This window comes from Gymnodraco acuticeps, unplaced genomic scaffold (genome assembly GCF_902827175.1).
Source record: "Gymnodraco acuticeps unplaced genomic scaffold, fGymAcu1.1, whole genome shotgun sequence".
In the NCBI taxonomy this organism is placed as follows: Eukaryota; Metazoa; Chordata; class Actinopteri; order Perciformes; family Bathydraconidae; genus Gymnodraco; species Gymnodraco acuticeps.
In genome coordinates, this window is record NW_022989974.1 from 1,393,833 (window position 1) to 1,409,601 (window position 15,769).

Sequence of the window (15,769 nt, forward strand, 5' to 3'; positions counted from 1 at the left end):
ATATACAAAGAAAAATACACATTTTTGAAGTTCCAACTAAACATTTATTTGTGAAACTAAGGAAATTCACTGTTGGCAACACAACTTTCTCCAAAGATCCCTAGTTATTAAAATAACGAGGCAAAAAACCCCAAACTGTATAAAACACACTGTATTAACAACCATAAACATGAATATAATGTCACACTCGTTGCACTGTTTTGTGTGATGTGTCAAGCAGAGGTGGATAGACAAGTAATTTGTATTGACCATTCTTTAACACTATTGTCTGTCACTGGTTTTAACTCTGGATAGCTAGAAATGCTCAGTGTCTATTTGGCTGCAGTATGCCTACAGCTTTATGACAAGTCTTTCAGAAGCTATGGCACAACTTCTTTAACTCGCACGCATATATTGAAAGCAAAGACGCTTCAGTTGAAGGTAATTTTTTTGAACTTGGTGTTGGGAATCTGATCTCGAGTCTTTAGCCTCCTCACGGCTTCTCTCATGTGTTTGGGCTGAAGCGGTGGTGTTTCTCCCCACTTCTCACAAACGTCCAATGCTGTGAGGACAAAAGATAAACTGTTTAACTACATAATAGTCCAATTTAAACTGCAAAGAAATACAAATAAGAGACATTTATTGACGTCTTTCAGCCAATTTGCTATGTACTTTTTGAAGTCCATCACTGACCTTCTTCAACAATTTCTCCAGCAAAAACCTTGGAAATACCAGACATGGCAATCACCACATTCTGGGACACTGATGATCCTGTTATGGACTGGATCAGCTAGAAAATTAAAATAAAACATTAAGCCATTTATGAACTAAATTCAGGGATTTAAAAAAAAAAAAAGGTCAGTGTTTATAAATACCCTCTTAATAGCCGCCTTAGGGAAGGCAGAGCGTCTGTACATCTCATAGCGATTCAGCTGCTCTTCAGAAAAGGATGACACTAAAACTCTGTAAGACAAGAAGAACAGGGGGAATGTGTTGGGGTGAACTGGTATGTGACAATGTGTTATTTATTTTTATCAGAATGATTCGTTAGAAATCCCAGCCTTACTGCATCTTTTGTATTTCATCCTCATCAACCTTTTGGCACTTTTTTTTCTTCTCTGGTTCCACCTTCAGTCTTTTGGAGGAAGATTCGCCAGAGGTTCCTTCTTCCTCATCTTCCCCAGCTGCCATTTCCTACACAGTGAAAGACAGTATGGTTAGAGCCACTTAAAAAAATGACACGCTACTTTGTGAAAGTGAACATTGACTTGTATCACTTACGGATTTAACATCCTGGTTGGACTGATCTTGCGAAGATGAGTCTTTGTTTTCATCTGCAGTTTTCGATGTGGAAGGTCCATCCTCAGTTTCATCTGATTTATCATGCTCCTCCTTACAAGAAGTTATTCTCTCAGATAAAGCCTCAGGTTTGATCCGCGCAGGGTCGGCCATGATCACACCTTACACTGGTTGACAACTTCAGATTCTGTAAAGTAAATAAGGGAGTTTATTTGGTGGAATATAAGTATGTATTGTTTACAGCGACTATACAAACATACAATGTTCTTATATAATGTGATGCATACTGTATATGTAACTACTCAACGGTATATTAACTAGTTAAAATGAGCAAAACCTTGAACATCTACAGCAGTATAATTAAACATTTCACATTAATGTACTAGTATCATTCATCTAAAAACATCATATACAGTGTAAATTGTAAAGCAATGACAGGGACCATTTCACTGCACTGTCACTTAAGTAATGTATGTCATTTAGCTGATTATACTGTATACTAGTTTAAAATTGTGATTTAAAAAGGCAGTTATTTTACTTATAGAGGAGCATTCACACAGTCTTAATAGTACTTATATACTCTTTGTACCTCTGTTTATTAGTTGGTTGCCAGTTTGGCTAAAGCTAGATAGCAATCGTTTTGGTTTCTATAGCGACTCATCTGAAGTATTGAGCAAGTGCTGCCGCTTGATTAAACACAGTTTTCACGATAACTCAACTGAGAAGCCTAAAAAAAGAGTATACAGGTATGGTTTAACTAATACATGTGTGTAAAATAAGGATGAAAACACGAATACAACATGCACCTACCCTCTGTGCAGCTAGGCGTCAACAAAACAGCACAAACAGCCAAGCTAACGGTGGAGCAAAGTTAAGCTAACGTTAGCTTAGCAGCTAACACACAGCAAATTCATTACTGTAGTCACAATTAATTACATTTAAGCAAATCCTTAGTCTTAGAGCAATGATGGCATCAGGATGCTAGTTTTCTCGGCTGTAGCAAATATAGTTGTGTTGATAGCATTGCACCGGGTTTCCGTTTCCGGTTTTGAATGAACTTTAAAGACACCGGCAGCGGTACATAAAAACACTAAAAAATGTCAAACATGCGATGTTTGTTATGTATTTTATTGCCGTAGCTGTTAAGATTTTTTATTGAGTTAAATGATTTAACAAACAATTTTACAACAGCCAGTTAAATCTTATACAACAATGTTGTATGTGTGTTTGCTGTCACCTGTTATGTCCCTGTTTACACCTTAAACATACTATGGTTCCCACCATGAGGGAATTTTACACGGGTTTTATTTCAAGCAAAACTTCTACCTATTGTTGAGATTCTCATCAGGTTCACAGTAGTTACATCTCGGATACTATATCATTTAAGAGGAATACAATTTATAATTGATCTAGACAATTTACAATAGGCTACATGAGAGTGACTATTTGTAAATAATGAAAAGGATTGGTTTGGAAATGTGCTCTACACTCTAGATGCGACAGTAGAACAGATATCTCAAACACTGGATGGATATTATCCTTGTGTATGAGCACCATGAGCACTAGGGGCGCCATCTTGCTTTAGCCCATCCACCTTCACTATCAATTAGCTAGGGCGGGGGGTGCTAGGAGTCGCATGCCTGTGTGTGTGAATGTGTACGTGTGTGTGTGTGTGTGTGTGTGTGTGAAGCATTTCGGATTGGAGATGCAGAAAGAAAGGGCAGTTTCAAGGAAGTGACGGACGAGGCTCAGGGGACTGGTCAAAGGAAGTTTGCTTGATGGTGGTACTGTGCTGCTGAACGAAACTTTCCCCCCTTGAGCAGCAGCGGCACCGTGGATCGGGACGGACGGATCCAGCGGCGGAGGGAGCTTTTGTTTCCTCGCCACACGAGTAGCACTGAGGAATAACTTGAGATCGGGAGAAGACTGGGATCGCAGAAGAATTTTACTCCGGCAACCAAGCCCCCCTTTCTCTTCTCTTCCCCGCGCCTCCTCTGATTTATTCTGGGATCCGCGATGGGGAAGGAGCAGGAACTTCTGGAAGCGGCGCGCACGGGAAACCTGGCCGCCGTGGAGAAGCTTTTATCCGGGAAACGACAGTCCGCTGGCACTAGCAGCGGTTCGTCTGGGACCGGGGGAAGCGGCACCAGCAGCGGACACGGAGCCTCCTCTCATACCCTCTCCAGTCTGCTCAGGTAGGCTCTGGAACCGGGAAACACAGTCGGATATAACCGAATGGGAGACAGCCAGTAGTGTCGACCCTGTCAAATAATGCCTGATCAGTTACTATTATAGCCTATATTGAAGTATGTGATTTATTCTTGGGTATTTACGCAGCGTAATGCTGGTTTTGAATTGCCAAACAAACACAACCTAAACCAATCCAGCGCAGGAGCAGCGACATGCTTCTTTGTTAGCTCCCAGCCAGCTGTACTATACAGTATTGTGCAAAAAATACCTCGTAGGTAATGACGCAACTAAAATACAGACATCTGCAACAAAACAGCCCCCTGGTCTACTTAAAAACTAACACACATGCATTATTAATTGCTTACATACAGTCTAGACCTGAGCACTGGTGAAAATGGAGTAGAGAGACTTGTCACAACCACATTTTCATTATCTTAAGCAGCATTGTTTTCATATTTGCATTGTTCTAGACTGAAAACAATTTCCTTTCTACAGCTGTATAGTTTTGACCTTGGTAGATTTCATTTTTAGCCATCAGTGGTCACAGGGGGGAAGCCCTAGTGAGGTAGACCTTTGATGTGGTTTTTCACTATAGGTAAGACCTACCAGGCATGCAAAGTCAGGGATATTTAGCTGCTCTGTAAGGGCTTGTGATTTTCACTATGGTTGTTGTCCTGCTCACTCCTTTATTTAATAAAGGGATTTCTGATATAGGAGATTAGGATACAAACTATTGCCAATATACAGTGCCTGTCACCTGTGCACAGTCTGTCAGTATGTGCTTCAATGCAAATGCTTTACCTGTTTGGTGGTGCCTTCTAGAAAACAGGACAACTTTCAACAAAATGGAAGACATTTGTGAGGTTTTGGTAATGGATATGAGTCCCGGTTTGTTTTTACAATGAAATATTGCATAAAATGCCTCGCAGTGTTATTGGGAGGAAGCTTGTTCTGGCCTTTTAAATGCACCATCCTTTTTAAATGTGTGCAGATGAGAGCTGCTGGGTGATATTAAATAATAGGATGGAATGAAAAGGATCTGATAAGGTCTGAGTTTCATTTTATTCTGCAGAATTATATATTATATATATATAACAGCATGGTTGGTTTTTCCCTGGGCTGAAACATATTTTCTGCATAGTTCCATAATGCATCCATAGTTGAAACGGTTGTGTGCAAAAACCTTACTTCATAAAGCAAGCGGCTAATATATATCTGCCTATAGATACAAATGAAATATAGCTCGACATTGACTTATGGCCAGGCTTAGTGCTGCATGTCAAACCCGGCTTCTCTGAACCCTTATTTAAATGCTGAGCACATGCAGGTATACATCTGTCAATCATACTATAATATTGCTCCTCTGGGAGCCCGGTGCCAGGCACCTTCTTTCACGAGACAAGTGTAATGGCAAAGCTTGAGGTGATGCATCGCTGTGTTACTTAGTGCAGACTGCACAATGTACTCAAGGTAATTACATTAAACCCTTCTAATCGGAAATCCAATTCAGGGATGTCGTGCAGTCAAGGCTGGCTCTGTTTCTCCCTCACAGATCTGTGGGCGGACTGAAGAGCCCAGTGTGTCATCTATTCTGACTTGAGCAATCAATGTTTGGCAATGATAGCCCCGAGAAATGATTGGCTCGACTTTGCAGGAAATGAACTACTGGTGTGTAGATTTAAAAAGCCTGTTGCCTGCAGACACCTGAGCGTTTAAGACATACTGTTAGAATATATCTAGTTGTAAGATTTAGTGACCACAGGACACCCTGAGGGATTGTTGCTATTGCGTATGACATTTGATTTAGTCTGCATGATAAAAATGTCAATACGTTGCAGGACATCACACTGAAATACTACAGTGGGACAGGCTTTCGGTTAGTGGGTGTGTCTGTTTCTCCTTTACCAGAATCGCTTTGTTACATATTCATCATCCATTGTTGGAAAGAGGGCCTGTAAATCCTGTCAGAGGAGATTTGATCTGTAGGATCTGTCTTAGGTGTAACACATCGGGTATAAAGGGATAGGCACTCCACTTTATTACAATCACTTTAGCAACCATTTTTGCAATAAAACATATTTGTAATCTGTAGCCTAAATAGTCATTTAAGACATGTTGTTTCTTGTGCAGGCATAGTAACATATTAGACTCTATTTGCAGAATATAGCCTAGTTAATTAAACTACCCGTGTTTATTGTGTAGCTCGAACAATATGCCATGACGATGAATAATTGAGCCGTATCAATTTCATCACAATTCATTTGAAGGTGTGTTGTGTATGTTTCCCCTAGATTTTTTTGCGTTCCTGCTCTGGAATGGGGTGCATGTCAAGACCTGTGTTGTTTTTGTAACCAGGCAGTCGTACAGCTCTGCTCTGAGGAATGTCTACTTTCCCAAGAGGCTGCATCCCAGCGGTTGCCATGGGATAGACACTGACCCCGGCATGTTTAACACCACCGCCGCCCCAAACATTTGTTCCGTGGGACTCCATTATCACCAAAATGATCTGGGCGGGGCTCCCTGGAGTGGAAAGGTCACCGTGTAACCTTTATAGTGGCACTGTGTCGTTGAGGCAGAAGTAAAGTTGATGAGTTGAACGTTTTTGTTGGAATTATCTGGGCCATACTGGTATCTGTATTAGGCCCTATTTCAGGTCATGCGTTTGCTGTGTTTTCATCTCCATTCAGGCTGCACAATGTATCGCAATTTGATCAGAATCACAGTGTTGGACCAAATTCCAAACATGAAAATATCATTCTGAATGAAGTATTTTTGGAGCTTCAGACTTAATACAAAATCCTTGTTTGTCTTTAAAAAAAATAAACATGATATTTTCAATCTATTTTTCAATGATAATGTCTTTTAAAAATGATCATTCCCTCTAATATTGCAAATCCAATCACAATGCAATATATGTCAAAAAAGTGCAATTAGTTATCTATTCATAATCATGCAGCGCTACTCCCCAACATAGTTTTTGCTTGGCCCCATGACCCGTTTTGATCCCAGTGGTCTACAGGAAAAGTTCTTCTCTAGCACTTCCTGGATAAGGTTGTCCAAACACGGACAGCTGCTTCGGTCAGACCGGAGGTAAGACGGGTCCCTGGCAGAGAAAGTGCCGGCCCACTGAGGGGAAATTAACCGAGGAATGCATGGAGTTCTGGACAGACGCTCTGAGAGCTTAGCCAGATGAGGACTCGTCTCCCAGCTCCACAGCCACGTCCTTTGTTCCACTGACAAAGCGTGGAATGGTGTCTTTTCATATTCATATCAGTCCCAAAGACCATTCTGGGGCTTTCTGTACTTATTTAGTTTTACAAAGAAAATCGAGCTGTCATTTGGATTGACCTGGACCACCTATTGCGGTCGAGTGTCTTACTCGTCGAGTCTGCTGTGTGGGGCTTTTGCAATATTTGGTGATAAAAATCCGCTTTAGATATTCACATCCTCTTGGAATGTATTTTCTCCCCAACATGTGATTCCTTTCTCTTAATGCTAGCGAGGAAAGCATTTCTATCAGTGTGATGACTTGGTCAGTATTTTAAGAGGCTTAGGCAGGATTCCAGATCATTCTATCCCATTACATCCACAATTTCTGGCTCATCCCAGGCAGACCCATGTTGTGTGACTGGTGTCAGCCGAAGGAAATATCCGCTGCACAAAAACAAGCACATCCTGTCCCTATTTTATTTTTGAAAACAACATTTCTCTGGAGCTTCTGTTATTGTGCATGTAGAATTCAGTGAGTGTGAAGGTGCACTGCAGGACCTCGGATGGAGTGTTTGCAGATGACAGGCACACAGCGGGAATATGACACCCGGCTCAGTCTGTAGCTGGGTTTTATAGTAGCTATCAGAGCCATGCAAACTGTCACTGCCTGCTGCTCGTGCAGGCAGACAGCGCTAACAAGACACTTTCTATCCCGTTTACAGTAGAGAGCCTCAGATCATTCCTAGTTAGCTTAGGGCTGGGCAAACAGCACGACTGGCAGTGACATTTCATCAACTGTGACCTCTGAACTCAAAGAAACCATAGCTGGTTCAACCCAGGAGGGAGCAGTGATAGCTGGGAAATCTAACACCAGCATGTTAGCATTCCTGGAGCATCTGAGTTTGGGATGCTTTGCGCGTTATGTTTACGGCCCATGTTTGTGTTAGGAATCAGGCGGAAGGACACATTAGTAGCTGTGATGAATTCCACATATGTCTATGTGGGTGTGGGGGAGAATTGGCAATAATGGACACATAAAGTGCCCTTAATAGCATGTAGCCGTCTTTAATTGAAGCTAATGATTGTAGGATAAAAAAGGCTTTGTTAATGAGTTTTGTTTCTGAGGAGTTTTTAGTAATCATGTCAAACAAGAATGATTTTACCAATTATTGGGCGTAGCAATTACTACACATTTGTATCTCTTGGTTCTCTATTTATCTATAGTCTCCATCTATCTGTGCTTCCTGTGTGAAAATAAACAGAGCTTTGCTTATGTATGACCAGCACAGCAACGCAAAGTCACACCAACAGTATGTGTTCTTGTTTATGTAAACTCTGGTTCACCCCACTCGCTGAAACCTCTATAATAACAAATGGACAAATGGAAAAGATAGGGCTGCTGTGGTTGTGATGCATCTTTGGGTTTTGTTGTTTGAACCCATTTGTAGGACGAGGGTACCACGGTGAGCAGAGACGTCAGGCCCCCCCCCCCCCCCCCCCCCCCCTCTCGCCCTGTGCTGCCCTATGTGCGTTAGCTGGTTGTTAGCAGCCACCTACCCAGACACTGTCATCCGTCAGGCCTGCTGGCTGGCGTCGTCCTTTCTCCCCCTCTGCGCTGCTCTCAGCAGTCTTCTTGCCCACCTGCTGGGCCCACGCCAACCTCCACTCCACCTTCAGACTTCAAACATGTTGTACTAGGAGCCAGAGTAATGGCTCTGCTGCCCTCAAAATGTTCAAACGGGAAACAAATGATCCGAAATCCCCTTGCTTTGATATTAGTGCAAAGTCCAGACATGATAGCCTTCGAATGACTAAGCAGATTGACCACAGACTAACTGGGAAACACAAACTTTCATAATCGTGCAGCATATCACCATCTTACAGTCATGAACACTTGATAACAATCTAAAACATTTCTTTGTCTAAGAATGATTTTGCTGATAAAGTTAAAAAGCAAACTAGTTGTTATTTTTGCCAAAATCTTAAACCTAGCAAACTAGATCAGACAGATGTTGTGTGCTTTTTTAAGAAGTCGGTTCTCAGCGTAACAAAAAAAAACTGCCCATCCATCCGGCAAGATTTCAGTAGAAAATGTACATCAGCATTAAGTCAAATGCTCAGAGGACGCCAGTGAAATCTGTGTCGTTGTGCTGAGGCGTCTGCTGTGAAGTCGGTGCGGGAAATGCCAACTTGTTGTGAAACAGGCTGTGATTGATCCCTTCTTTTCTCGTTCCATCCGATTCTCCCCGATTGCTTTTCTTCTATATTCATCCCAACTCTTCGGCCTGCCAGCACTGATTTTCAAGCCCAATCTTTTTGATTCAGCTAGAGCCCATTGGACTGGTCTGATCTGTGGGAATTCAGTTTCTTCACACCTTCTGTTGCCACACAGTCGCGCTTTGTAAATCTCCCTATGATGTGTTATGAGCCATGAAGACTCAATCAGGCTTTATTAAAGCTTTTAACTGCAATCAAATTGGAAAATGAGCCTCCATTTCGCAGTTTTTAATCAAATATGTTCTTTTCCTTTATAACTTGTTAACTAGTAGTAGTCGTAAAGAAGATTATTATGTCTTAGTAGCTCCATGGCATTTTATGGGATTGTTAAAGGTGGGGTAGGTAATTTTGGAATATGAAAATACACAACCGGAAGAAATCTGCCCCTTCCTTACAGAGCCCCTCCTCCAACACACACGAACGCGCACATGACCAATGAGGGCACGAGATAAGTTTGTGCTCAGATGGAAGGCTGACAGGCAGGTAGGCCATCCAGTTATTTTAGCCGGGCCGGCTAAAATGATTGGTCGTGCTTTGTACAGTACTACGGCTTCCAGTGATGACATTTTTTTATGGATTTTTTGTCAAAGCACTTCAGATATTCATTGCTATCGGGATGTTAAGAGCATTCCATGGAATATAACAAAAAGTGTATCTCGAGCCGGTTTCTCAAACTTACCTACCCCACCTTTAACTGTAGAAAATGTAATTATTTCCTCAAAGATTTCTGACTTTTTTTTGCTGTTTTTTAACCACGCTTGCAGCACAGCTCTAAGTATTACAATGACAGTCGCTACTTTGACCCAGACAGAAATATCTTAACAGCTATTGGGTGGATTGGCAAGAAACGTTTGTACACACATTAATGGCCAATGAGGAGGATTTTATTACTAGGATTTATATAATCTTGTGCTCCTTGAAGTTGACATTTGTTGTTTTGGGTGAAATGTTTTCACGACTATGGATTTACACAGTCATTAAGTCTACCCAGGATGGATTGCTATAACTTATAATGATCGCAAAAAAAAACAACTTAAAATTGTATAGAGAGTTCTAGAAAATCATATATAATCATACATCGATAAATATAAATTGTAAAGGCATTCAACGTCAAGAAGAAAGGTACATTTAGCACATTTTAGTGGTATACTTGTTGACGTCTTATTATCATTCTGTCATAGATTTTAACTTTGTTGCGTAATTTGATTTCCTGTGCTGCTTAAACTTATCAAACTGCTTCAGAACATTACAATATGTGCTACCATTTAATCAGGTCCAGAAAAACCCTTCATAAGGAGTGTGAATTGTTACAGTTCTTAGATCCCAACATGGTCTTTTCACTGATTTGAGCTCATTGAGAGTACCCCTCTGCAGGCCTTTGGGACTATGGCATGGTTCACTCGCTGCTGATGAGGGGGTGCTCTGGTTGGCTGTGGGGCATCTGGTTCCACCACCCGCCAGCGGTGCATAATTAAGCCCAATTTCCCTGACGGTACAGCTGACATGCGCCAGTCACTGCTGGGCTCGGTGCCCTGGGCTAGACTAATCCCCGGTGTGGTCACACTGCTAATAGCTGCAGGGTCAAATCTGTTTATATGACACCCGGTTCACACTCACCTGGGTTCTTATTGGCATCATCCTAAGACTGCAATTTGCCTCGCCTGTTCCCCAAGCCCAATAAATAAATATGTAATCGTATCTCATGACTTTTTGCTCCACCGGAAATATTGTAGGACATTTGGGAAATAGAAACATTTTTAAATACCTGCTGTTGGCAGTCAACCTTTTGACGCATGATACAAATTGTGCACTAAGTATTTGCTCTGAAACGTGTTACTCTGGTTAGTCATAATATTTAGCAAAGATAAGCTATCAATCATCCATCCATCCATCCATCCATCTTCTCCCGCTTATCCGTGGTCGGGTCGCGGGGGTAGCAGTTCCAGCAGAGAGCCCCAAACTTTCTTTTCCCTGGCGACATCAACCAGCTCTGACTGGGGGATCCCAAGGCGCTCCCAGGCCAGCAAAGAGATATAATCCCTCCACCTGGTCCTAGGTCTACCCCTTGGTCTCTTCCCAGCTGGACGTGCCTGGAACACCTCCCTAGGGAGGCGCCCAGGTGGCATCCTAACTAGGTGCCCGAACCACCTCAACTGGCTCCTTTCGACGCGAAGGAGGAGCGGCTCAACTCCGAGTCCCTCCCTGATGACCGAACTTCTCACCTTATCCCTAAGGGAGACACCAGCCACCCTGCGGAGAAAACCCATCTCGGCCGCTTGTATCCGCTATCAATCATTATTATCATATGATGCATTTCTGCTTTTCTACATGCTTACCGGTCCATTATTAGTGGATGTGAATCAAATGATCAATACAGACTTGATTTTATGAAACTGAGAGATCCCTATTTATTAAGCCAATTGAGTTGATAGTTTATTTACATGGTTTGAGGAATAACAAGCTCAGAACAGATTCTTCTGTTTGCGCATGTAATGACTGAGCTCCATGACATTTGGACTTCAGAGTTCAGAGTAAAACACAGTGGAGAGATTTATGTTCAAGCCCACATATTTTGGAAATGACTGTTTTCAGAATGCCTCCTGTATGTGTGACTAACACCAGCAGACTGAGAACCGCAGTGACGCGTCCTAAAACCCGGATGTAAACTCCTTCCGGTTCCTTTGTGAAAAACGCAATGCAACTTCTGTAGTCCTATTCAGCCACTTGTTAACAACCATCGTTTTTCAGACACGTAAACTCTTCAAAAATCACCACTGCCGATGTATTTAATGTCGTAGAACAAAACGTGATCTGTCTCTTCAATTTGTGTCAAACACAGACCTTATTTGGAGCTATTTTCCAAAATCCTATGGAGAAATTGCATTGCTTTTTATCGAAGGAACCGGACGTGGTAAAAATGCTAACTTACTTCCGGGTTTTAGGACTGCGGTTCTCTATGCAGAGAATACATAAAAGAGGGGACATGTTATTATCCGTCCTCCTCGTTGGTACTGGCCGGGCTTTGTACAACACAGAATTTCACCCCCCCAGAATCTTTTTCAAACTCCAGCTTCATCCCTCTGATATTCCCTCAGGGAAATTAAGGATTAGCTGAGCCTTTCAAACCGGAATTCCTCAGTCAGTTAGCATGAATGTGCCCCCTCCCAAACCAAATCAGCTCTGTTTTGCCCGTTGCTCCGCTATGGGCCTAAGCCCTGTCCCTCAGTTAGGTTGGTTGTGAGCCGTAGTAAGAGGATGAAGGATTGTGGAGCACCACTCTGACTCATGCCCTTGGGTGCCATGCTGCTAAAATGCTCAGAGGACATTGCACTTAAAACTGCTCCTACAGGCAGCGGTGCTTATAGCAAGTTCATTCATGACGGTGAATAATTGCAATGAGCAGACATCTTTATTCCCTCTGCATGCAGATGATTGTGATTGCGTTAATTAACATCCATGTCCCAGATTAGAGCTGTGATATTAGAAACCAGAGTGACATCATGCTGTGGTTTGTGATGCATTACACCCCTGTAGTGTTTATATGTTCATGCGACTGATGTGACACTATGTTTGTGTCTGTGAGTGGCATTTTTAGAACTTCTGGCAGTGACGCATCAGAATCATGAAAAGCATCATACATTTGAACCTTTATTGTAGATTTTCTTTTTAAATTGCTGACCTTGAATGTCAGATATAATCTTGCAACATGTCACATGATCCATCTGTCTGAAGGGAATTTTATCTTGTACAGATACTTTAGTAAGTAGAAGACATAATACAAGATAGGTTGACATTTGTACTGCAATAAAGCACAAAGTAAATGACCTAATTCTGACACGACATGTTCCCTCACCCATGGCGTGATTTCTTGCATTTCTAGTCGTTACTGCCCGAATTTCTTTAATTCTTCATTCATAGTGGCCGCTCTGTTCATGTTTATGTTAATTTGTTTATAGGCTTTTTTGCTGTAAGCCGTTACATAACTCTTTATCTAGGACAGCAACTAGAGGTCTGTTTCTGTCTGAGTTTTTCCTTTTGATGTTTTCAGCGTCCATTGCATACCAAGGCAGTCCGGCAGTACTTATAACTACAAATGTAGTCACTGGCTCGGCAAGAATGGAGAGGAAGTGTGTTTGTGTCATGCCTTAATAGCTGACATAATCGCAACTCACACATTTCCCCCCTCACTGACAGAAATATATCAATTCCCAGCATTTCCTCCCTCCACATTTCCCACTCTTGTATTTCCTCCTAGCACGTCTTGCTTTTGATATCCCATGTCTTCACGGCTGCCGGACTTTTTGAGATGAGACCCAGAAGGCCTGCTGAACGAAATAAACGGCTTAGGTTGTGACTAGTAGAGAGATGCATCCCTGTGTGTCTGTGCTCCGTCAGCGTCATTGTTCTGCAGGCTATGGAGTCCTCCAAGACACTTATTTAATGAGACGGCTCTGACTGTGTAATTGCAGGCTGCTCTGAGAGCTATTATGGGAGATGTATTTTAGGGGGGCAAAACAGCCATTACTGCGACAAAAACGAGCCGAATGTGTGTGAAACACATTCACACAGTAGCACTAAAGCTGACATGAGGAGGCTGAGCATCCTGCTGCCACACCTTTTGACACATGGATCCATTTATAGTGTTCATGTGAGTCTGTTTAACTCCTGGATCTCCTGGAGTTTTGTTTTCACTCTGAAAGGATTTGCAAATCACCCGCACTGCTGTTCTTTTTCCTCCTAGACTTCCCTCCAAAGGCTTTAATCATAGAAATAACTTAAACATCCAAGTCGTCACTCATAATTTATGAAGATATCCAAATTTTAAATCAATATTTTGCATTGGATTTGACGCAGCGTTCTATAATATATCCAATGCAATGTAAATCGTAGAATAAGACTTTTTTCATGTTCCCCCCCATTCATGATTGATTCTCTGTGAGGCCCACTGGTTTTGCTCCCATTCGCTTTCTGTTTGGTGAATATTAATAATATAATACATATTGGAAGGGATGAAACCCTCTTTAATGGTCACACAGAGCACACAGTGACATTTGTTCTCTGCTTTTAACCCATCCTAGTACCAGGAGTCTCGTATATTATATATATATAGTCAGATATTTGGTTCACTCGTGCTGGAATTTCCGTGTCCCATGATTTATTTAGGATGTGTTGAGGTCCTTTAGAGAGCCTCACATCACAGTCCTGGCACTCTGTCTCATCCTTTAGCCTCTTAAATGACTCCCTCCATCTCCCTCTACCGCCACATCCATCATCATTCTCCTTCCTCCTCACCACAGCGCTCTTTGCAAATTAAAAGACACAAACCAATGTGATCCGACAGCTGAAAGAGACTGCTGGGCTAATGCTAGCCTATTTGACACTTTACCCCTTTAACGCTTGATGTCTCCGTCCAGATGGTTTGTTTGTTGTTGCTTCTACTGCATAGCAAAAGCCTATTCTGCTTTGCCAAGAATAACAAGGCGAGGTGGCATGCAGTTACTGTGAAAGAGACACAATTAGCTCATCTTGGCTGCTGCTTGGCACTGATAGCTTCTCTTTGACTTCCTGGACTCCTGACGCTGCAGCTGGCTTCTGCTTCTTCATTCCTGTCCTCTCACATGTTTTTATAGAAAGAAAGAGAGAGGGAGAGGGCATGAATGTACGCCCCCACCTGTGTGTTTGGGCTGCTGTGAGAGGACAGGGGCCCTGAGATAGCAATCACAACAGAATCAGTCACACCGACAGTAAGACTTTACAGAGGGATAGGCCAGTGTTTGTTTGCCATGCGAGTGTGTGTTGTGTTTTGAAAGCCTAACAATCCTTTCTATTCTTAACAGTATCTGGAGAGGCCCCAATGTGAATTGTGTGGACAGCACTGGATACTCCCCTCTCCACCACGCCGCCCTCAACGGACACAGGTATATCAGTGATGTATAACTCTGGGAATGAACAGAAACTAGGGCTGGGCAATATATAAATATGATATCAATATCCTGTCATAAGACTAGATATTGTCCTTGATTTATGGATATTTTAAGTGTTGTCTTTTCCAGTTTTTTTTTTATTGGAAAGTGATGTCATGTTCTGAATTTAACAGACTTATAGCTTTTATAGTATTAACTTTACACACTTAGTCAATAAATCCAAATAACTGCTGGTTAAATATCCAAATGTTCATTGTGTCAATATTTTTAGTCCAAGCATCGATAGTCAACTCTACAACATCGTCACAATATCTATCAAGGATTTGGTAAAAAATATTGCCATATTTGATTTTTCTTCATAATGCCCACTGCTAGTTTCCCCTCCTCTCTTTATGCCCTGCATTCTATAGTATTTGAGACAACTGTCCCACTGGGAAAACTTAAAGCTATTGATTTGCTGTTTGCTAAGGCAGTGTGTATTCATTAGTGTGGTTATAAACCCTTTGCCCTGTCCCTTCATTCGTCTGCAGCGAGGTGGTGGAGACGCTGCTACGAAACGAGGCCTTGACCAACATCGCCGACAATAAGGGCTGCTACCCCCTCCACCTGGCTGCGTGGAAGGGGGATGAACATATCGTCAAACTGCTCATCCACCAAGGACCTTCACATCCAAAACTCAATGAGCAGGTCTGCCGCTGCTTTGCTCTGCTGTGTTTGTTTGTTTCTCTGTGTTCGTGTGTCTTGGTCTCTCGGTTTTACTCTTACGGTTCCACTTTTAGTTTGTGCTGATAATATCATGAGTTGTGAAATGATGTCAGTACAACGTCCATTTGCTCTTCCTTGTTTCAAGATGTTTTAGATCCTGGTTAATAATCCCAGAACACTAATTA

General features: G+C 42.1%; 2 protein-coding genes across 13 annotated transcripts in view; one reads left to right on the forward strand and one right to left on the reverse strand.

Moving 5' to 3' along the window:
• Positions 1-21: 21 nt before the first annotated feature.
• On the reverse strand, positions 22-2,317 carry taf11 (TAF11 RNA polymerase II, TATA box binding protein (TBP)-associated factor). 2 transcript variants are annotated; one of them, XM_034211067.1, is made up of 6 exons: positions 2,089-2,317; positions 1,261-1,465; positions 1,046-1,173; positions 855-942; positions 673-769; positions 22-541 (listed from the first exon to the last, which is right to left on the reverse strand). In XM_034211067.1, the coding sequence occupies exons 2-6, from the start codon at positions 1,429-1,431 to the stop codon at positions 411-413; spliced, it is 615 nt and encodes a 204-aa protein (XP_034066958.1). In that variant the 5' UTR covers positions 1,432-1,465; positions 2,089-2,317; the 3' UTR covers positions 22-410. The 2 variants fall into 2 exon arrangements, with proteins under 2 accessions (XP_034066958.1, XP_034066959.1); XM_034211068.1 differs by having other exon boundaries at positions 2,215-2,303.
• A 570-nt stretch (positions 2,318-2,887) lies between these two features.
• LOC117543041 (ankyrin repeat and SAM domain-containing protein 1A-like) overlaps positions 2,888-15,769 on the forward strand; it is a 64,262-nt gene continuing 51,380 nt past the window's right edge. For 5 of the 11 annotated variants that reach the window (XM_034211066.1, XM_034211062.1, XM_034211059.1 and 2 more), the window contains exons 1-3: positions 2,889-3,473; positions 14,793-14,873; positions 15,410-15,566. In XM_034211066.1, coding sequence (XP_034066957.1) covers positions 3,295-3,473; positions 14,793-14,873; positions 15,410-15,566 — 417 coding nt within the window. In that variant the 5' untranslated portion in view covers positions 2,889-3,294. Of the gene's footprint in view, positions 3,474-14,792; positions 14,874-15,409; positions 15,567-15,769 lie in introns of all 11 variants that reach the window. The other 6 variants (XM_034211057.1, XM_034211055.1, XM_034211056.1 and 3 more) reach the window with 2 other exon arrangements.

Bases quoted from the DNA above. Each gene is read 5' to 3' on its own strand.
- taf11 (XM_034211067.1), bottom strand. From the start codon at position 1,431: ATGGCCGACCCTGCGCGGATCAAACCTGAGGCTTTATCTGAGAGAATA. The intron at 943-1,045 runs GTAAGGCTGGGA...CTTGTCTTACAG, and splicing joins GATGAAATACAAAAGATGCA to AGTTTTAGTGTCATCCTTTT. The intron at 770-854 runs GTATTTATAAAC...TTAATTTTCTAG, and splicing joins CTAAGGCGGCTATTAAGAGG to CTGATCCAGTCCATAACAGG.